This window comes from Bombina bombina, chromosome 1 (assembly GCF_027579735.1).
Source record: "Bombina bombina isolate aBomBom1 chromosome 1, aBomBom1.pri, whole genome shotgun sequence".
In the NCBI taxonomy this organism is placed as follows: Eukaryota; Metazoa; Chordata; class Amphibia; order Anura; family Bombinatoridae; genus Bombina; species Bombina bombina.
Genome location: NC_069499.1, coordinates 1,508,625,235 through 1,508,647,453, shown reverse-complemented (window position 1 = coordinate 1,508,647,453; position 22,219 = coordinate 1,508,625,235). Strand labels below are relative to the sequence as shown.

The 22,219-nt window shown below is 39.6% G+C and overlaps 1 protein-coding gene across 1 annotated transcript in view; it reads right to left on the bottom strand.

Annotated features, from left to right (window-relative positions):
• The window catches only part of SMURF2 (SMAD specific E3 ubiquitin protein ligase 2), a 456,801-nt gene that overhangs the window by 70,677 nt on the left and 363,905 nt on the right, over positions 1-22,219 (bottom strand). Inside the window, exon 15 of the mRNA XM_053707978.1 lies at positions 5,499-5,613. Coding sequence (XP_053563953.1) covers positions 5,499-5,613 — 115 coding nt within the window. The remainder of the gene's footprint in view (positions 1-5,498; positions 5,614-22,219) is intronic.

Here is a 22,219-nt window from a genome sequence, read left to right as displayed (position 1 = left end):
GACCTTAGGTAGGGAACAAGGACAGAGCACCCTAAAGTTGGACCGAAAGTCTTGTTAGAGTGTTAACGGTCACATACACTAAATCACCATTAAACTACATAACAGTAACAGACTGTGTAGGGATAAGAGGCATGAGGTAAATAACATTAACGTAATGATATACAATCCCTCACACCTAAAGCCTGGGTCATAACATCTACATTAGACCCTACAGAAGGCAGTAAAAGCGGCGTAATCCCTGAAAACTGATTGAAAACTAGAAGCGATATATAAAAATATTAACCCCTCTTGAGGGTAGCAGATCCCACCCGGTCCCTGAATATACCAGTCCTCTTCATGATTTTTTCTTTACTTGTCCCAAGAAAAATATATAAATGGACTTACCCTCCAGGGACTTCTGCTGTTGAGCAGTTACAGCAGCTTCAGGTCTGTCAGCCTCATCCGGCTGCTGACAGGGACCTGAAAATAAAAGAAAGAAAAGAGTACCCAGCCCTGGCTTTCTGTAATAGGGGTAGCATAAATGTTAGAAGTAAAGCAAGGACCACCTTGCTGCCTTCTAACTGCTAAAAGCCACCATTACTCTTACTAAAGAGATTGACATGGACACAGCATAGCCCCTAATTCTTGTTTGCAGGGAAAAGTACCCATAAAAGGATTAAATATCTTCAGACACCATCTTTGCACATCCTCCATTGACAAAGGAAAAGAGAATGACTGGGGGGTATGGGTAAGGGAAGTTACACTTAACAGCTTTGCTGGGGTGCTCTTTGCCTCCTCCTGCTGGCCAGGAGTTGAATATCCCACTAGTAATTGAAATGACGTTGTGGACTCTCCATGCCATAGTAAAGAAATCAAATTGGTAAATCTGCCTGCACTTTCATTTCTACCTGTAGGTGTCACTGGTAGGTTGTAGCTCAATGTAAATATTTAATGCGCTCCTCTCTCTCCACTTTCCTCGCCTTCCTGAGCACCCGTGCGGTGCAGCGTGACAGCACAAATGGGAAATTTAAAGTGCAGCAGAGATGGTAAAGTACTTTGTGGGGTTCAGTATTCATGATGGCAGTTGGTAAACTGTTACTTTCTCTCTTGCTTCTCTCAGCCACTGCTTTGTGGCATATACATAGCAAAGGGAGAGTAAAAAGGTGGAATCCCTTCTCTGCTGTTATTTGGTAACATTTAGAGAGACTATTTATTTGTATGCTGCTTAGATTGCCAACCTATCGGTCCTCAGCAGTCTTTATATCACCTTTAGAAAAGCATAGCTTGTGAAGTTGAACAGTTAATGGGGAAGAACAAAACTCCTGCGCCCAGAGGAAAGAGACCATTTCCTAGCAGCAAGCAATGTATTGTGCAGCCAGCACCACAGAGGCAGCATGTAAGTGCTTGCGTGAGACTCTCCAGACCCACATAAAAGCTGCAGACAGGAGGAGAAGTGTTGCATCTGAGGCCAAACTAATATGTTGACTTAAAGGGACAGTCAACACCCGAAACAACTTAATCCCATACCTTCAATCCGCCAAAGACGATGCGCCTGCACCGCATCCCATTTTTAACACCTCTAATATAGGAGTAATCGTCCAAAGCACATACATTTTTCTAATGTAGATATGGTAGCCAAACTCCTCCTCCCCCCCTCCTCCGTCCCCTTCTTTATTGAATTCCATGCTCATCCATGTAGGAAATGGCGATGCATGCACATTTTAAAGAGACAGTCTAGTCAAAATTAAACTTTCATGATTCAGATATGGCATGCAATTTTAAACAACTTTCCAATTTACTTCTATTATCTAATTTGCTCAATTCTTTAGATATCCTTTGTTGAAGAAATAGCAATGCACGTGTGAGCCAATCACACAAGGCCTCTAGGTGCAGCAACCAATCAGCAGCTACTGAGCATATCTAGATATGCTTTTCAGAAAGTGATATCAAGAGAATGAAACAAATTAGATAATAGAAGTAAATTAGAACGTTGTTTAAAATTACATGCTCTTTCTAAATCACGAAAGAAAAAAAATGGTTTTCATGTCCCTTTAAGTTCTGTCAGCTCGCAAGCAGAAATCGGAAGTGCACGCGTGAACGCGTGTTAAAGGGACACTAAACCCAAATTTTTTCTCTTTAGTGATTCAGATAGAGAAAGCAATTTTAAGCAACTTTCTAATTTACTCCTATTACCATTTTTCTTTGTTCTCTTGCTATCTTTATTTGAAAAAGAAGGCATCTAAGCTAAGTAGCCAGCAAATTGTTGGTTCAAACCCTGGACAGCACTTGTTTATTGGTGGGTGAATTTATCCACCAATCAGCAAGAACAACCCAGGTTGTTCACAAAAAATGGTCCAGCATCTAAACTTACATTCTTGCTTTTCAAATAAAGATACCAAGAGAATCAAGAAAATTTGATAATAGGAATAAATTAGAAAGTTGCTTAAAATTGCATGCTCTATCTGAATCACAAAAAAAAAAAATTGGGTTCAGTGTCCCTTTAAGAATCCAACCGAGGATTTGATTCTGATTGGTGGATTCGTTTAAAGTGAAACTTACTACGTAACGGGTGGTGGGGGGTTTGGCGGCCATATCTACAAGAGAAAAACGTATGTGTGCTTTGGACGATTGCTGCAATAACGTTATAGGTGTTGAAAATAGGATGCGGTGCAGGCGCATTGTCTTTGGCAGATCGAAGGTATGGGATTAAGTTGTTTCGGGTGTTGACTGTCCCTTTAAAGTCAGTCCTGCGTTTCAGTGTTCATGTCAAAGTGCTGTAAATATGGGCTCTGTTCTTTATGAGATGGTTTGTGGCAGTGTATGTATGCAAATGTCAGTGTGTGTGCTCTTCAGGCTTTGTGTTTCTCTAAGAACAAAAAAAGCGGTGCTACGGGATATAGTTAAAAGTCCAAAGACACTTTATTAGTTACTTCCACAGCATGGAAAAAAATAAAACAAACACTTGCAAGTGTGTGGTTAGAGCTTGACGCGTTTCGGCTTACGCCGTCATCAGAAGCCTTAACTCCATTATCCACCATCTTTCCTTATAAAGGCTAAACTCCTTACTGATTTGTCAACAGATGAATTACATCACTAGATGATTAACACACAGTAATTAACCTCTTACAGACTGATTCTCCAACTTGTACCCTCCAATACTAGTGAGTTGTGTTTCTCTACACATGTAGTTTGCAGTACTTTGTAGTGCTGCTCCACATCAGGCTGTTCTCTTCGAACAGTGCTGTGCTCTGGCTGCACCGTGTACATTTTCCTTAACGCAGTGCAGCGAAGCACTGTTTGAAGAAAATGGACAAATATAGAGCAACGATGCAAAGCGACATCGCATTGATTAATGACCAACTTTTTTTTACCTTTTTGATGTGCTTTGATTTAGTATTAGACTAAAACATTTTAAATTTTAAAATGACCTACAGAAATGTTTTACTAAAAATATTATTACCTCTGGGCTGGGGTGATTTATTTAGAATACGATAATTAAAATTAAATCCAAATCTGGTTTGAAAAACAACACTGCCGGCAGAGAACATCCTTCCGAAGTAACATAAGAGACTTCAGAAGTATTACATTATAGTCTAAGGGGTTAAAGTGAGGGGAATGTGGGTTGTCAGACCGCAATGTAAAGGCACTTTTCAGTGCTGTTTTTTTCTATGGGGACTGTGTGTTAACTGTAAATATATATATGTATATGCTTATATACATATATGTGTGTTAATTTTTTGTATATACACAAATATATATGTATATATTCAAATATATGTATTAGTTGCTGCACAACTTACACCATTCACTGCTATAGGTTCTCCGCCGTGTCTCACGGCATGAGGACGAGGCTCCCATTGGAGCCTATAGAAGTGAGCTTGTGAGCGCAAAGCTTCCCTTCAATGCAAATTCGAGGTTGCATTGCGCTCAACTTGTAATACCAGCACACATTTCTACAAGGACGTAAGTAAAAATATAGATAAAGGGGAATCAATTAATGTAATATACTTGGATTTTGCAAAGGCGTTTGATACAGTGCTACATGAGAGATTAATAAACACAATTAAGTAACTGGGAATAACTGAAAATGTTAGCTCATTAATTAATAACTGGATAAAAGACAGGGAGCAAAGAGTAGTAGTAAACTGATCATACAAAAAAAAATGGACAAAGGTAATCAGTGGAGTACCCCAGGGATCAGTATTGGGCACTGTTTTTTAATAATGACTTAGAACAAGGAATAAATAGCCTCATCTCTAAGTTTACAGACGTTACAAAGTTGTGTAAGGGAATTAAGTCAGTGCAGGATGAAATTACTTTACAAGGGGATCTACAAAAATTATAAGAATGGACAAGTAAATGAAAAGTGAGATTTAATACTGGAAAATGCAAGGTTTTATATTTTGGGAGTAAAAATAACTAGGCAATTATTTAAATGGAACTAGCTTAGCAAAATAGAGTAAAGGGATTTGGGAGTACTTAAAGAAAACAAGTTAAAGATGGGTGCACAATGCTGGGCAATGGCTTCTAAGGCGAATATGAGACTAGCATGTATTAAGTGAGGCATTGATGCAAAGGAGGAAAGCATAATTTTACTATATAAATCCCTGGTAAGGCCTCACCTTGAGTATGGAGTGCAGTTCTGGGCACCAATCTAAAAAAAACACATACAGAAGGGCCACAAAAATACTAAGGGGAATGAAAGATTAAAGGTCTGAGGAGAGGTTAGCCAAACTCTAGAAAAACGGCGCTTGAGAGGTGACATGATTACTTTATATAATTATATTCAAGGCTTATATAAAAAGATGGCAAAAGCTCTGTTAATTCCAAGAAAACTGTTTGTGACAAGAGGTCACAATTTAAGGCTGGAGGAAAGGAGATTTAATCTCTAGCAACGTAAACGTTTTTTCACTGTAAGAGCAATCAAATTGTGGATATCATTACCTAAGGAGATAGTAAATGCCAATACCTTAGGTACATTTAAAAATGGTTTAAATACATTTCTGAACAGAATTCAGGGATATGATTGCTTGTGTTAAATGGGTCACCTTTTTTAATGGTATTAATTTAAGCTCAACTTGTATAAGTATACAAAAATTTGTATAGGTTGAACTTCATGGACTTCTGTCTTTTTTTTCAACGAATCTTAAAGCATGGGATGATAAAGAAATACAATTACTGTATAAGACACAGTTTGCTACCACATCTCTGCCGATCTATACTAAATATGTTACATGATATATCTTTCATAACATGAAAAACAACATACTTGTCTGTTCTGCTGCTTTGTCTAACCTTTTCTGTCTTTTGTCTAAATTATAGAGCTACAAAATGAGCTACTAATTTCAAAGAACTAAACATGATTAAGATTAGTGGGTAAATATGACTATCTGTTAAAAAAATGCAGGTCAATTTATTTGGTACAAGATGTAAACCTATACAATATATATTCCAATCAAACCAAGTCTTGTGTTACATTACACAGTGAGTTTATACATTTGTTTGAAGCAACAACATACCGGGTTTACTGCAGAATCTGGATTTATCTGTAGAGTGTAAATATCATCTCGTGAATACTGGAAGAGGCCGTAGTATGGATTTAACATTTCATGTGACAGCAGGTATAGCCATTCTCTGCATAAACCAATAAAACAAAAACAAATATAATTTGATAATAAATTTCAGTATTGTGCCCCTCAATAACACATACATATGAAGAGTGATACGTTTAAACAGAGCCCAAAGCTTGTCTCCTTTAAATAGAGCTCAAAAAGAAAACCCAAAACCTTTTTAATTTGAATAAAAGCTTCAGCCCTTTTTCTGCTACTCACTATATTTGCTAAAAATCTGTAATGAATGGGAAGGAAGCTTGGTGAGTACGATTTAATTTCCGTTTATCTTGGCTCACCCCAATAGCACTCATCTAAGATAGGTCAAGCAATAGATTACACATTTAGAACACAGCACACTAACAGTGACAAACAGGTAAACTATTTAGCAGCGAATACAAAATAGAGAGCTTTCCTTCTAAATATCCAAATATGGTCTCAGCAAATATAGATGCAAAGACATCAAACACTTTTTTTTCTATTTGCTATTTTTGTTTTTTTATTAAAAAAATAATAAAATATAATTAAAAGATAAGATTCCTTTTAAGCATGAAACTGACAAACAGAATGTTAGAGACTGACCAAAGAACTACCTTATCTCGAGGACCAAATAAAGTAAAAGCTAGGATAGAGCTAGTATAGAGCCTCAGCTACTCTTCTGAATGACATAATTGGCAATAGAAAAATTATCTTAAAGGGATACTGAACCCAAATTTTTTCTTTCGTGGTTCAGATAGAGCATGCAATTTTAAGCAACTTTCTAATTTACTCCTATTATCAATTGTTCTTTTTTCTCTTGCTATCTTTATTTGAAAAATAAGGCATCTAAGCTGTTTTCTTGGTTCAATACTCTGGACAGCACTTTTTGATTGGTGGATGAATTTATCCACCAATCAGCAATGACAACCTAGGGTTGTTCACCAAAAATGGGCCGGCATCTAAACTTACATTCTTGCATTTCAAATAAAGATACCAACGGCTAGATTTAGAGTTTTGTCGGTAACGACCCGAAAAGCTAACGCCGGCTTTTTTCTGGCCGCACCATAAAAATAACTCTGGTATTGAGAGTCCACATAAAGGCTGCGTTAGGCTCCAAAAAAGGAGTGTAGAGCATATTTAACGCAGCTTCAACTCTCGATACCAGAGTTGCTTACGCAAGCGGCCAGCCTCAAAAACGTGCTCGTGCACGATTCCCCCATAGGAAACAATGGGGCTGTTTGAGCTGGAAAAAACCTAACACCTGCAAAAAAGCCGCGTTCAGCTCCTAACGCAGCCCCATTGTTTGCTATGCGGAAACACTTCCTACGTCTGCACCTAACACCCTAACATGTACCCCGAGTCTAAACACCCCTAACCTTACACTTATTAACCCCTATTCTGCCGCCCTCGCTATCGCTGACCCCTGTATATTATTTTTAACCCCTAATCTGCTGCTTCGTAAACCGCCGCTACTTACATTATCCCTATGTACCACTAATCTGCTGCCCTAACATCGCCGACCCCTATATTATATTTATTAACCCCTAATCTGCCCCCCACAACGTCGCCTACACCTGCCTACACTTATTAACCCCTAATCTGCCGACCGGACCTGAGCGCTACTATAATAAAGTTATTAACCCCTAATCCGCCTCACTAACCCTATAATAAATAGTATTAACCCCTAATCTGCCCTCCCTAACATCGCCGACACCTAACTTCAATTATTAACCCCTAATCTGCCGACTGGAGCTCACTGCTATTCTAATAAATGTATTAACCCCTAAAGCTAAGTCTAACCCTAACACTAACACCCCCCTAAGTTAAATATAATTTACATCTAACGAAATTAATTATCTCTTATTAAATAAATGATTCCTATTTAAAGCTAAATACTTACCTGTAAAATAAATCCTAATATAGCTACACTATAAATTATAATTATATTATAGCTATTTTAGGATTAATATTTATTTTACAGGTAACTTTGTAATTATTTTAACCAGGTACAATAGCTATTAAATAGTTAATAACTATTTAATAGTTACCTAGTTAAAATAATAACAAAATTACCTGTAAAATAAATCCTAACCTAAGTTACAATTAAACCTAACACTACACTATCATTAATTAAATAAAATATCTACAATTACCTGCAATTAAACCTAACACTACACTATCAATACATTAATTAAATACAATATCTACAAATAAATACAATGAAATAAACTAACTAAAGTACAAAAAATAAAAAAGAACTAAGTTACCAAAAAATAAAAAAATATTTACAAACATAAGGAAAATCTTACAACAATTTTAAACTAATTACACCTACTCTAAGCCCCCTAATAAAATAACAAAGCCCCCCAAAATAAAAAATGCCCTAACCTATTCTAAATTACTAAAGTTCAAAGCTCTTTTACCTTACCAGCCCTGAACAGGGCCCTTTGCGGGGCATGCCCCAAGAAGTTCAGCTCTTTTGCCTGTAAAAAAAAAAAACATACAATACCCCCCCCCCCCCAACATTACAACCCACCACCCACATACCCCTAATCTAACCCAAACCCCCCTTAAATAAACCTAACACTAAGCCCCTGAAGATCATCCTACCTTGTCTTCACCATACCAGGTTCACCGATCCGTCCTGGCTCCAAAATCTTCATCCAACCCAAGCGGGGGCTGGCGATCCATCTTCCGGCGGCTGAAGAGGTCCAGAAGAGGCTCCAAAGTCTTCATCCTATCCGGGAAGAAGAGTAGATCCGGACCGGCAACCATCATCTTCCAAGCGGCATCTTCTATCTTCATCCTATGAGGACCGGCTCCATCCTGAAGACCTCCACCGCGGACCCATCTTCATCCGGCGACATCCAACTGAAGAATGACGGTTCCTTAAGGGGGGTTTGGGTTAGATTAGGGGTATGTGGGTGGTGGGTTGTAATGTTGGGGGGGGGGGGTATTGTATGTTTTTTTTTTACAGGCAAAAGAGCTGAACTTCTTGGGGCATGCCCCGCAAAGGGCCCTGTTCAGGGCTGGTAAGGTAAGAGAGCTTTGAACTTTAGTAATTTAGAATAGGGTAGGGCATTTTTTTTATTTTGGGGGGCTTTGTTATTTTATTAGGGGGCTTAGAGTAGGTGTAATTAGTTTAAAATTGTTGTAATATTTTTCTTATGTTTGTAAATATTTTTTTATTTTTTGTACTTTAGCTAGTTTATTTCATTGTAGTTATTTGTAGGTATTGTATTTAATTTATTTATTGATAGTGTAGTGTTAGGTTTAATTGTAGGTAATTGTAGGTATTTTATTTAATTAATTTATTGATAGTGTAGTGTTAGGTTTAATTGTAACTTAGGTTAGGATTTATTTTACAGGTAAATTTGTAATTATTTTAACTATTTTAGCTATTAAATAGTTCTTAACTATTTAATAGCTATTGTACCTGGTTAAAATAAATACAAAGTTACCTGTAAAATAAATATTAATCCTTAAATAGCTATAATATAATTATAATTTATGTTGTAGCTATATTAGGATTTATTTTACATGTAAGTATTTAGCTTTAAATAGGAATAATTTATTTAATAAGAGTTAATTAATTTCGTTAGATTAAAATTATATTTAATTTAGGGGGGTGTTAGTGTTAGGGTTAGACTTAGCTTTAGGGGTTAATACATTTATTAGAATAGCGGCGAGATTCGGTCGGCAGATTAGGGGTTAATAATTGAAGTTAGGTGTCGGCGATGTTAGGGAGGGCAGGTTAGGGGTTAATAAATATAATATAGGGGTCGGCGGTGTTAGGGGCAGCAGATTAGGGGTACATAGGTATAATGTAGCTGGCGGCTCTTTGCTGTCGGCAGATTAGGGGTTAATTATTGTAGGTAGGTGGCAGCGACGTTGTGGGGGGCAGGTTAGGGGTTAATAAATATAATATAGGGGTCGGCGATGTTAGGGCAGCAGATTAGGGGTACATAGGGATAATGTAGCTGGCTGCGGCGTGCGGACGGCAGATTAGGGGATAATAAGTGTAGGTAGCTGGCGGTGACGTTGTGGGGGGCAGATTAGGGGTTAATAAATATAATATAGGGGTCGGCGGTGTTAGGGGCAGCAGATTAGGGGTACATAAGGATAACTTAGGTGGCGGTCGGCAGATTAGGGGTTAAAAATTTTTTATCGAGTTGCAGCGATGTGGGGGGACCTCGGTTTAGGGGTACATAGGTAGTTTATGGGTGTTAGTGTACTTTAGAGTACAGTAGTTAAGAGCTTTATGAACCGGCGTTAGCCCAGAAAGCTCTTAACTACTGACTTTTTTCTGCGGCTGGAGTTTTGTCGTTAGATTTCTAACGCTCACTTCAGACACAACTCTAAATACCGGAGTTAGAAAAATCCCATTGAAAAGATAGGATACGCAATTTACGTAAGGGGATCTGCGGTATGGAAAAGTCGCGGCTGAAAAGTGAGCGTTAGACCCTTTTTTGAGTGACTCCAAATACCGGAGGTAGCCTAAAACCAGTGTTAGGAGCCTCTAACGCTGGTTTTCACGGCTACCGCCAAACTCCAAATCTAGGCCCAAGAGAATAAAGAAAATTTGATAATAGGAGTAAATTAGAAAATGTCATGCTCTATCTGAATCACGAAAGAAAGAATTTGGGTTCAGTGTCCCTTTAAAGGGATAGTAAACCCAAAAACTTTTTAAATCTTTATTAAAAGTCATTATGTATGTGAAATATTTCAAATAATTACCTGTTAAAAGTTCTCACTCGTTTTCTAGTTATTCTTCATCAAATATCTTTATATTGCCAAGCCTATTTTTATCACATTATGTGGACCCTATAATGATGTTCTACCTAGGTAGAAACATCATGGCGGTCCGCATGCGCATATAATTATTTTAATAGTAACGCATGAGCATTTTGGCCCCTCAGTCCTAGCGTGACCATCACTATTCTGGCACAAGAAGCAGGGCGGACTTCATGACAGTGACGTCAACGTTGGTGGGAGTGGCACACCAGAGCTCTGAAGATTCACGGAAGACAAGCATGGGGAATCACCTGTGTTACTTTGCTAGAGGTAAGTATAATAAGTAACCCTAGGCTAACGAGCAAGTTGATTTGATCTTAGTAAAAGGAAGTTACCCCTAGACTATCATTTTTTTAACCCCTAGAAAAACGAGCATGTTTTTTTCTTATGATAAGGCAGTGACTTATGATAAGAGTGACTAACCAGCAATTCTTTTTAACCCCTAGGCTAACGAGCAAGTTGTTTAGTTCTTACAACTTCGCAGGAGCTGCAAAGATTAAAAGCAATCGCAAATTCGGATGCGATTAAAGTTAATTATTAGCATCTGAATTTGCTATTGCTTTTAATCTTTGCAGCTCCTGCGATTAATCTGAGTGTTGTAAGAACAAAACAACTTGCTCGTTAGTCTAGGGGTTAAAAATAATGGCTGGTTAGTCACTCTTATCATAAGTCACTGCCTTATCATAAGAAAACATGCTTGTTTTTCTAGGGGTTAAAAAAATGATAGTCTAGGGGTTAACGTCCTTTTACTAAGATCAAATCAACTTGCTCGTTAGCCTAGGGGTACTTATTATGCTTACCTCTAGCAAAGTAACACAGATGATTCCCCATGCTTGTGTTCCGTGAATCTTCAGCGCTCTGGTGCGCCACTACCACCAACGTTGACGTCACTATCATGAAGTCCGCCGTGCTTCCTGTGCCAGTATAGTGATGGTCACGCTAGGACTGAGGGGCCAAAATGCGCATGCATTACTATTAAAGATATTTGATGAAGAATAATTAGAAAATGAGTGAAAAAATTTAACAGGTACTTATTTGAAATATTTCAAATACATACTGAAGTTTTAATAAAGATTTAAAAAGTTTTTGGGTTTACTATCCCTTTAAGTGTGAGATTCCAGAAGGCGGCCTAGATTATAAATAAATAGAAATAGTTGAATCTATTGTTTCTGACCACATCTAAACTGGATATGAAACCCACAACTTTTCTTTCTTCAGATAGAAGATACGATTTTGTATCGTAGGTTTTTATATGTTTATGTATATTATCTAATTTGCTTCGTTCTCTTGGTATCCTCTGTTGGAAAGCATACCTAGCTAGCTTCCAGTAGTGCGTGATGCTCTTTCAGCAAAGGATACCTAGAGAATAAAGCACAGTTGATAATAGAAGTACGTTAGAAAGTTGTTTAAAATTGTATTGTTCTGTCTGAATCATGAAAGAAAAAAGTTTGGTTTCATGTCCTTTAACTGCTGATAAAAACAAGACCTGGGCTTTAAAGGAACTGAAATAAAGAACTTACTTTAAATTATTATACAGAAACAAAACCCTTTATCCAATTTTGTAATAGTTTGTATATTTTCATCTGTAAAATTGGGCAGCTTGGAGAGGTGATGGGGCCAAATATAAATGGTTCTTTAGATTATCTTTGTCTGTATTCGTCCAATATCTCCAATTAAAATATTATCACTCCTACCTCCCACTAGGAGTTTAATTTCTTCGCCTGGCTTTGTTTACACAGCTTTACTATAGCCTATACTTAAAGGGACATTAAACACTCAATTTTTCTTTGCATAAATGTTTTGTAGATGATCCATTTATATAGCCCATACACTTTAAAAAAAAAAAAAAAAAAAAAAAAGTATAGGTTTTGCTTATTTTTAAATAACATTGCTCTGATTTTCAGACTCCTAACCAAGCCCCAAAGTTTTAGGAGAATACAGACGTATACCTACTCCAGCTTGCTCCTGTTTGTGTAAAGGGTCTTTTCATATGCAGAGGAAGGGGGAGGGTCTGTTTTTCCCACTTGCAGTGGGTGTTCTAGCTGCCTTTTTAACAGAGGTAAATTGGAAGCTTCTAAGTTTTTAAACGGTTTTATACTGGATTTTTATATAAGTATCTGTGCATATTATTCTTTATAGTAGTGTCTATTACATGCAGTTATATGAAAATTGGTGTGTACTGTCCCTTTCAGTATAGGCAGGGATACTACAGGCAACATCAGCTATTTCAAATGCTGATACAAAGGTAAAGGAGCTATTTGTAAACAATTGAATACACGTCAGCAGAAAAAATAGATCATTGGGAACAAATTAAAGTGGAGAAAATTTAGGATAGACTGACCCTTTAAACAACAAACTACCAAATACAAAGCTAGACAGGGTCAATATTAGTTATGTGCATTAGCTTTATTTGTACTAAAACAAAATGCTGACTATGGCCACCTCCAGTAAAATTCAGTTATTTTTAGAGCTGGATTTCTACTTGGGAAATTAGTGAAACATACATAGTTCTGGATTTGTGCAGATCTTTGTGTGCTGCTCTTTCACAAGAAGAAATCCGGCTCCTAAGAGCCGAATGCTGCAGGCGGCGGCCATATTCAACATTTGTTTAACTGAGAATAAAATGAATGCACGTCTAGTCAATACTGATTAGGTTACGATGTAGATACAAAGTCCATATTCATTCTCTATAGAAAAAGGAGCCAAGAACGCCTTGCAAGGGCAGAATCTCCTCTGATTTGTCTTATTGACTGTTGTGTTGACTCCAAGTATAGGAAAGAATGGTGGAAACATGCAAGTCAGAAGGAAATTCAATTGTATGGTGAAGGTGTAAAGAAAATACAATTCCAGGTCAGAAAAATGACTAACAAATCCCTCTACCTAACGACTGAACCTCAAAAACTTCAAGTTAATCAAGCAGTCTTGTAATGCAGTCAGATGATGAAACCTTGATATGTCGACTCCCCTCACATACTAAAATCAGTCTGCGGAGACAATGTGCCGAACACTTGCTCCGAAATGTACCAATGTATTGTCCAAACATGCGTTTCAATACTTAGCTGTCTTATTGCATTAGAGAAGGACCTGGAATGATTTCCTGGAATCCGACATAAAAAAGACCCACAATTGTCCAAGAGAATTTTGACCATTGAAGAACAAAAGAGCAAGGTCAACTGCCAATATTTATAAGAAACATTTTTAGTCCATTGGCAACCATCAATTGTTTCCTTAAAGGGATACTAACCTCACATTTTTTCTTTCATGATTCAGACAGAGCATGCAATTTTAAGCAACTTTCTAATTTACTCCTATTATCAATTTTTTTGTTCTCATGTTATCTTGATTTGAAAAAGCAGTAATAAAAGGTTAGTAGCCGGCCCATTTTTAGTTCAGCACCTTGGTAGAGCTTGCCGATTGGTTTGCTACATTTAGCCACAAATCAGCAAGTGCTACCCAGGTGCTGAACAAAAAATGGTCCGGCTCTAAAGCTTACAGTACTGCTTTTTCAAATCAAGATAGCATGAGAACAAAGAAAAATTGATAGTAGGAGTAAATTAGAAAGGTGCTTAAAATCTCATGCTCTATCTGAATCATGAAAGAAAAAAATTGGGTTTGGTATCCCTTTAATGTTGCTCCCCATCCTACTGTACTGGAATCAAGCAAACTCACTGGGTTACTGTCAGGCCTCTGCTTTGCCACAAATGTGCCCAAGTTACCTACCAAGAAATAGCCTGTTTTATTCTGTGCAAATTGTGATAGTTTCATTCTGTGATGCCAGACTTTGAAAAAAGTATCCTTACAGTGGATGCATGTTCCATCTGGCTTATTGTAGCACTGGGAATGTTAATCACAAGTTTACTAGGAAACTCACTACTAGCTCCTGACTGAAATCAACTGGCTACTTTGTACACTGACACCATCTTGCTGAGATGGGTTTGAAATTATGCTCCTAAAATAACACATAAAACAACTTTCCTCTAGAATGAACATTATCCTTGTTTGGTCAGAAAATAATTGATATTGTTATTGTGACTTCTTCCAAGGAGCCTTTAAAACCAGCGCTAACATTTTCCATCTACATAATGTAATAACTGATATCTTTCATTTCTCCATTTTCAACTTTCATGTATTAAAAGGGACAGTAAGCACCTTGTAATTACAAGACATTTCTGTTGTCTAGCAAACATTTTTTAAAACATGCATTTGCTTGATGTAGTTTTTCAAAAGCTAAATTGCACCCACCACTTGCCTTATTTAAAGGAGCCAATCAGGGCTTGAGTCTGCATTAGAGATGTGCGGAAGGTGGCGGCTCTTTGACAACGAAAATAGTGGTGCAGCACAAATTCATTCTTGTGCAACAGCAACACGCTAAAATCTGTGCAAAGAATGAATTTGGCCACAGAAAATATATGTAGTAGCAGGGTTAGCATTGAGAGATCTGCAGTGTGCATTTCCATCTCTGAGAATTAGAAAACCCACTTAGTTAAATTACATTAAAAGTTAGCAAAATAAATAATGAAAGTATATTGCAAAGTCTTGTTATTACACATACAAATCTCAAGCTGTGTGCTGTCCCTTTAACATGCTTGTTCAATGCCTAAAGGTCTAACACAGGTCAACATAATCTCTCTCTTTTGTGAGCTACAAAACCCCCCCCCAACTTTTCACACCTGTGGCTATACCTTCCCAATGACATTGAGAAGAAGAAAGGGGAAAACTTGCGATTTGATAAAACTCTTTTTTGGCAAGCATTTTTTAATTTAGTAAGGTATCCTTTCCAGACATCTAGAAATAGTGACAAATATGCTCTTACAAGAAAAAGAATAATATTATGCCAACTTCAATGATTGAAGGTCGAAGTTTTGCCTCTACCAGCCTTTTGGTCGTGTTTGTGATTAATAGCTTTTGGAGTAAAATGTGTTTCAGGATATAGAAAATCCTGACACTCAAAATAAAGGAAGAATATGATTTTATAATTCTGTTTTATAGTTCTGAGGAAGAAATATTTTCAACGAAAGTACTTATAAAATATAGAGCTTAGGTGCTGTCCAAATAACACGTAACCTTCAAAGGGCAAGCAGCAAATATTTGTTTTGGAGTCAGTATCTAGTATGCAAGGTCTTATCCAAAAGCTCTCTCCTTGCAGTATTTGCTACCAATGTCTAAACTAATATGTATCCCCAGAACGATTTGTAATACATATGCTGTTAAACAGGATTACAGTGAACAGTTTGAAACCTGGATTTAAAACTACTATGGAGCTATAGAGAGACAAAATAGTTCCCTCTGGAATGTCCCTTTAAAACTGCCAAAGCAAAGGATGAGAAAGAAAAAACATGTGCACCCACCACAGCCTGGGATTGTATGTAAGCCATAGGATATGTTTCTAGTTGAACAGACCATCTCTGTATAGCCAGTGGACATGGCAAGTAGGGAGTAATATACAGCTCCTTGAAGCATTTACTGCTGGCCAGTCCATTGGGAATACCATATTTTTCAATATAGCAGCATTAAAAACTTAAATTATGCTTACCTGATAATTTTCTTTTCTTCAGATGGAAAGAGTCCAGAGCTGCATTCATTACTTTTGGGAATTCAGAACCTGGCCACCAGGAGGAGGCAAAGACACCCCAGCCAAAGGCTTAAATACTCCTCCCACTTCCCTCATCCCCCAGTCATTCTGCCGAGGAACAAGGAACAGTAGAATAAATATCAGGGTGAAAAGGTGCCAGAAGAATAAAAATAACAGACGCCCCACACCCACAGAGAAACATGGGCGGGGAGCTGTGGACTCTTTCGATCTTAAGAAAAGAAAATTATCAGGTAAGCATAATTTAAGTTTTTCTTCATAAATGGAAAGAGTCCACAGCTGCATTCATTACTTTTGGTAAAACAATACCCAAGCTATAGAGGACACTGAATGCTAAAACGGGAGGGTACAAAACGCAGCCTATTTTGAGGGCACCAGGCCTACAATTCCTACACACAAAAACCCCGCTTTGTCCAAAGCTGAGGAAACTTTGAAAAAGGAAAAGGCCTTAAGGACACTGACCCGCAGATAGTCCATAAGCCTTGTTAGAGACCGCAGAAAAGACTCAACTGAGCCAGCACGCCTCCAGAAGACACCGTCGCCCAGCAGTCGGTCCCCAACAACACACCCCTTACCAGAGAAAGGGATCAACTACTGTAAACTGCCAAAAAAGAGAAAACATAGAAGAAAAAAAAAATCAAGGATTCCCGAAGGGACCGCAAATAGGGAGCAACAAGTTCCAAATAAAAATAAGGAACCCCTAGAACCGAGCCAAGCTCTCAGAGACCCTAACCGGTCTTGAGAAAAAAGGAAAGCAACGCCCAGACCTCAGATTGTACAGAAACCACAAGGTTAAGACCGGAAATCTGAAACAGAGAAGAAAACTTCTTCTAAATACAGTGCAACCGCACCCTAAAGACAACCGAAGACGGAGTCCTCAAGTTGCAAGATAACTCAAAAATATCAAAATATTCTGAATCGAAACACGTGCAGGAACCCAGAGAGGCGAACACCTGAGTCAACACCACACACCACACAGTCATACCAGGATGACTCTGAAAATGTAATACTTGCAGACAAAGAGCAGCTGAAGATAGATATCAAACACTAAACCATCAGACTGCTAAACATCCACTAAGCAGTGGGCACATCACCGGCTATCCAAAAGCCGCCAGTTCTTCTCACATATCTTGAACACGGAGAAAGCACTGAACCTCAAATGACCCGAGGACGAACAATAGATCCCAGATCATGTTCCAAACCCGGACCAGCCCAAGCGACAGGCAGGCCTGAAAAACAGGGGAACAGAAAGGACCCCATCACCACCCCCCGGGAAGGATGGAATGGGGTGAACTCGGCCACCCCAACAGAGCTCGGGTGCCAACCTAAAAAGCTCCTTCAAACAGGTACTCCCAAGGAGAACCCCATAGGAGATTAAAATAGAAAAAAAACAGTAGATCCCTATGAAGACCTAGTACAACCCTCTATGACAGTCTCAACATGGAGACTTCAAGCTCCACAGATGGAACAGAACAACCCCAGAAGAGCAGACTGCTCTCCTTTACAGGATAAAAACACCTGTTCCAACCTCCTGCACACAGGACAGACAACGACCCTCCAGAGAGAGGAAACACCCCCTCCATAGGAGGACAAACTACCCCCCAAAAGGAAGAGCATATATAAGAAGAGCGCCCATGCTCACAAGACGTGAGCCATAGTCTGAAGAAAACAACAGCCTAATGAAAATCATCCAGACGTCCTGATGAAGACAGAAAGAACTCCCCCTGAAGGGGAGCATACATCGTTCAAAGGACAAGGTAAGCCATAAGGAGCGTATCCGAAAGCGCACAGAAAACCTGGCCAAGCTGCTAACAGGCTCAACAAGCCAGTCCTTAGGCCATAGGCTATGTTCCCTGGAAAAACTGGATCGCCCCGAACCAGCCACAGGATCTAAGGCTCCAGACACCCAGAGAGATCCCGAACAAAAATTATAGGTCCAGGCCCTAGAATTGTTTAACACAAAAACAACACCCCAGGGAACACAAATACCCCGTCTAAAAGAATCAGACCTCACAGGGGAATAACCGGACTAACCCGGAGAACGGGAACAAGATTCACTCCTAAATCCCAACCCAAAAGGAAGAGAACATCCCTTGCAGGAGTCCGACACTCCAAAAAGGAGCTACGGCATGACAGAGGCGCGCTAAGACTCTAGAAACCAAGGGAGAACATTGAGGACCAAGTCACCCGAAGAGCGAGTAGAACAAAGGCTAGTCTCCCTATCTTCCTCAGAGTACATAACCAGAGGACCACACACAAGGAAAAAGAATGCATACCAAACCCCGGTAGAAAAAAACCTCTAAGCAAAGCTCGGAGGAGACAACACAGCCTAATGTCCCTGATAGGGAAACAACAAACTCCCGAAAGTAGGAAAAAGCCACACGGCCCTCCCCATAAGGCGGTCAAACCAGCTAAGGAGAAACGGACAAAGTCCAGAAATCTAGACCCGAAGGAAGAGAACTTTAAAAGGAACAAGGCCAAAAAGGACAATTCCAAAGAGCCCCTGAAGAGCAAAACCACCAGGAACCGGCGGCAAGGAGGCGCTAAGACCTCCAACCCACGCGGGGAAGGAAACACTCAAATTCCCGACAAGATAGCGGAAACAACTGAGTGTGTCGCAGCTGAACTTCAGAGTCCCAGACGACCAGCCTGAATTGCAAATAAGGACTGAACCAATTCCCCATGCCTCACTGACCCTCAGGTCCTCTCATAATGCTTAGCTGAAACTTGTAAAATAAAACAAAAAAATAACAAATAATAATGTGAAGCACTCTGCGCCCTAACCGGACCAGCCAGGCAAAAAAGGTGCCACTTGTCTGAAACAGGCCGCATGACAGAAGGATCTGAACCCAATCAGGACAAGCCTGAAACCAAGGGTCATCACTGTCAAGGCCACATATAGTCACCCCCCAGATATGAAGATATAAACAGACAAACATAGGACTAAACATGTCCTCACACTAGAACAAACTTCTGTAGAAGTAAACCGTGTGATCAAAAATCGCGAGTATCTATTCCAGAAAAAAAATTCCCGGAGGAAATACATAATAAACCTGAGCTCAAACCAAATAAAAAAATCAACTTAACCGGATTAAAATAAAGGCTAAGGCAACCCGTAGGTTGTCGCCCGAGAAGAACAGACACACCCACAGGACCAGCCCAACAGGGATCCTGTTCTTCCAAGCTCAGAACTGGAAAAGGATACTCAATAAACAAGACTAAGAAGAATACGTCATCCATATATCGAATTCTGCAAGCCATTCGAAGGAGAAGACTAAGAATTCCCAGGTCCAATAAGGACGGGATCCTCCAACAACGCCAAAACGTGCCTCAGTAGGACACGAAGGAGCGCCAGTCTATAACAAAAGGCACAGCATACCTTCGCCGGAGCAAAAGATGACCCCGGCCCCAAAGGTTGACCCCCTAAAGCCTCAGGGACAGTCATTCCCCTGGAGAGCTGAGTTAACAGAACACCTACAATATCGTAAGCACACTCTTGGGAGTTGCAGATGCGCCAGCGCCATAATTATGGACATGCGGAACCATGCCACAACCTCAGGAGGGAACAAATCACCTTCTAGAGAAGGAGAAGCAAAATCTAGGTTGCCTGCATGCGTAGCAAGAGATGGTGGTAGGGAACTCGCCATTTGAGGAACAGAACCCCCAGAGGCGGACGGCTCAGTGGCCCCTTGATTCCCCAATCCCTAGGAATTGAGCACTCTAAAATGGCATTCAGAACATAACTGATAGGCATGTATGATCCGGGCCAATTCGTATTCGTCAAAAGAAGCAGAATATGAACTAGAGACTCCCGTCTCCACAATATCAGAATCCTCCATAACCGGGTATGGAATACAAAAAACGGTCCAAATAAGAAAGTGTAAACGTCACCTGAAACCCACAATGGCTGGGGCACTCACCACCTCCTATGAACCAGACACCAGCGGACCAGAATTTTTCCGTCGCCACACGGTCAGGAATGTGGAAATGGAGAGCCAAAACGTAACCACGCCCGGTCACCAGGTGAACCGTACAGTACAGAAAAAGTGCGCCCGACCATAAGGCTGCGTCACTTCCAAAGGCTGTTATGTACCATAAGCCATGAGCCTAAGTAACACTACACATACGCAGGTAGAATCACATAACAAACATGATTAAAAAACATAATTTATGCTTACCTGATAAATTTATTTCTCTTGTGATGTATCGAGTCCACGGATTCATCCTTACTTGTGGATATTCTCCTCCCCTACAAGAAGTGGCAGAGAGAGCACCCACAGCAGAGCTGCCTATATAGCTCCCCCCTTAGCTCCACCCCCAGTCATTCGACCGAAGGCTAGGAAGAAAAAGGAGAAACTATAGGGTGCAGTGGTGACAAAGTTTAAAAATAAAAATATATATGCCTGTCTTAATTAACAGGGCGGGCCGTGGACTCGATACATCACAAGAGAAATAAATTTATCAGGTAAGCATAAATTATGTTTTCTCTTGTAAGATGCATCGAGTCCACGGATTCATCCTTACTTGTGGATACCAATACCAAAGCTTTAGGACACGGATGAAGGGAGGGACAAGACAGGGACCTTAAACGGAAGGCACCACTGCTTGTAGAACCTTTCTCCGAAAAATAGCCTCCGAAGAAGCAAAAGTATCAAATTTGGAAAATTTGGAAAAAGTATGAAACGAAGACCAAGTCGTCGCATTACGAATCTGTTATAACAGAAGCCTCATTTTTAAAAGCCATGTGGAAGTCACAGCTCTAGTAGAATGAGCAGTAATTCTTTCAGGAGACTGTTGGCCAGCAGTCTCATAAGCCAAACGGATTATGCTTTTCAGCCAAAAGGAAAGAGAGGTAGCCGTAGCCTTCTGACCTCTCCGCTTACCAGAATAAACAACAAACAATGAAGATGTTTGATGGAAATCTTTAGTTGCTTGTAAGTAGAACGTTAAAGCACGGACCACATCAAGATTGTGCAACAGACGTTCCTTCTTTGAAGAAGGATTAGGACAAAGTGAAGGAACAACAATCTCTTGATTGATATTCTTATAAGAAACAACCTTAGGAAGAAACCCAGGTTTGGTATGCAAAACCACCTTATCTGCATAAATAAGATAAGGGGAATCACATTGTAAAGCATACATGGAGTGCAGAATTATTAGGCAAGTTGTATTTTTGATGATTAATTTTATTATTGAACAACAACCATGTTCTCAATGAACCCAAAAAACTAATTAATATCAAAGCTGAATAGTTTTGGAAGTAGTTTTTAGTTTGTTTTTAGTTATAGCTATTTTAGGGGGATATCTGTGTGTGCAGGTGACTATTACTGTGCATAATTATTAGGCAACTTAACAAAAAACAAATATATACCCATTTCAATTATTTATTTTTACCAGTGAAACCAATATAACATCTCAACATTCACAAATATACATTTCTGACATTCAAAAACAAAACAAAAATAAATCAGTGACCAATATAGCCACCTTTCTTTGCAAGGACACTCAAAAGCCTGCCATCCATGGATTCTGTCAGTGTTTTGATCTGTTCACCATCAACATTGCGTGCAGCAGCAACCACAGCCTCCCAGACACTGTTCAGAGAGGTGTACTGTTTTCCCTCCTTGTAAATCTCACATTTGATGATGGACCACAGGTTCTCAATGGGGTTCAGATCAGGTGAACAAGGAGGCCATGTCATTAGATTTTCTTCTTTTATACCCTTTCTTGCCAGCCACGCTGTGGAGTACTTGGACGCGTGTGATGGAGCATTGTCCTGCACGAAAATCATGTTTTTCTTGAAGGACGCAGACTTCTTCCTGTACCACTGCTTGAAGGTGGTGTCTTCCAGAAACTGGCAGTAGGACTGGGAGTTGAGCTTGACTCCATCCTCAACCCGAAAAGGCCCCACAAGCTCATCTTTGATGATACCAGCCCAAACCAGTACTCCACCTCCACCTTGCTGGCGTCTGAGTCGGACTGGAGCTCTCTGCCCTTTACCAATCCAGCCACGGGCCCATCCATCTGGCCCATCAAGACTCACTCTCATTTCATCAGTCCATAAAACCTTAGAAAAATCAGTCTTGAGATATTTCTTGGCCCAGTCTTGACGTTTCAGCTTGTGTGTCTTGTTCAGTGGTGGTCGTCTTTCAGCCTTTCTTACCTTGGCCATGTCTCTGAGTATTGCACACCTTGTGCTTTTGGGCACTCCAGTGATGTTGCAGCTCTGAAATATGGCAAAACTGGTGGCAAGTGGCATCTTGGCAGC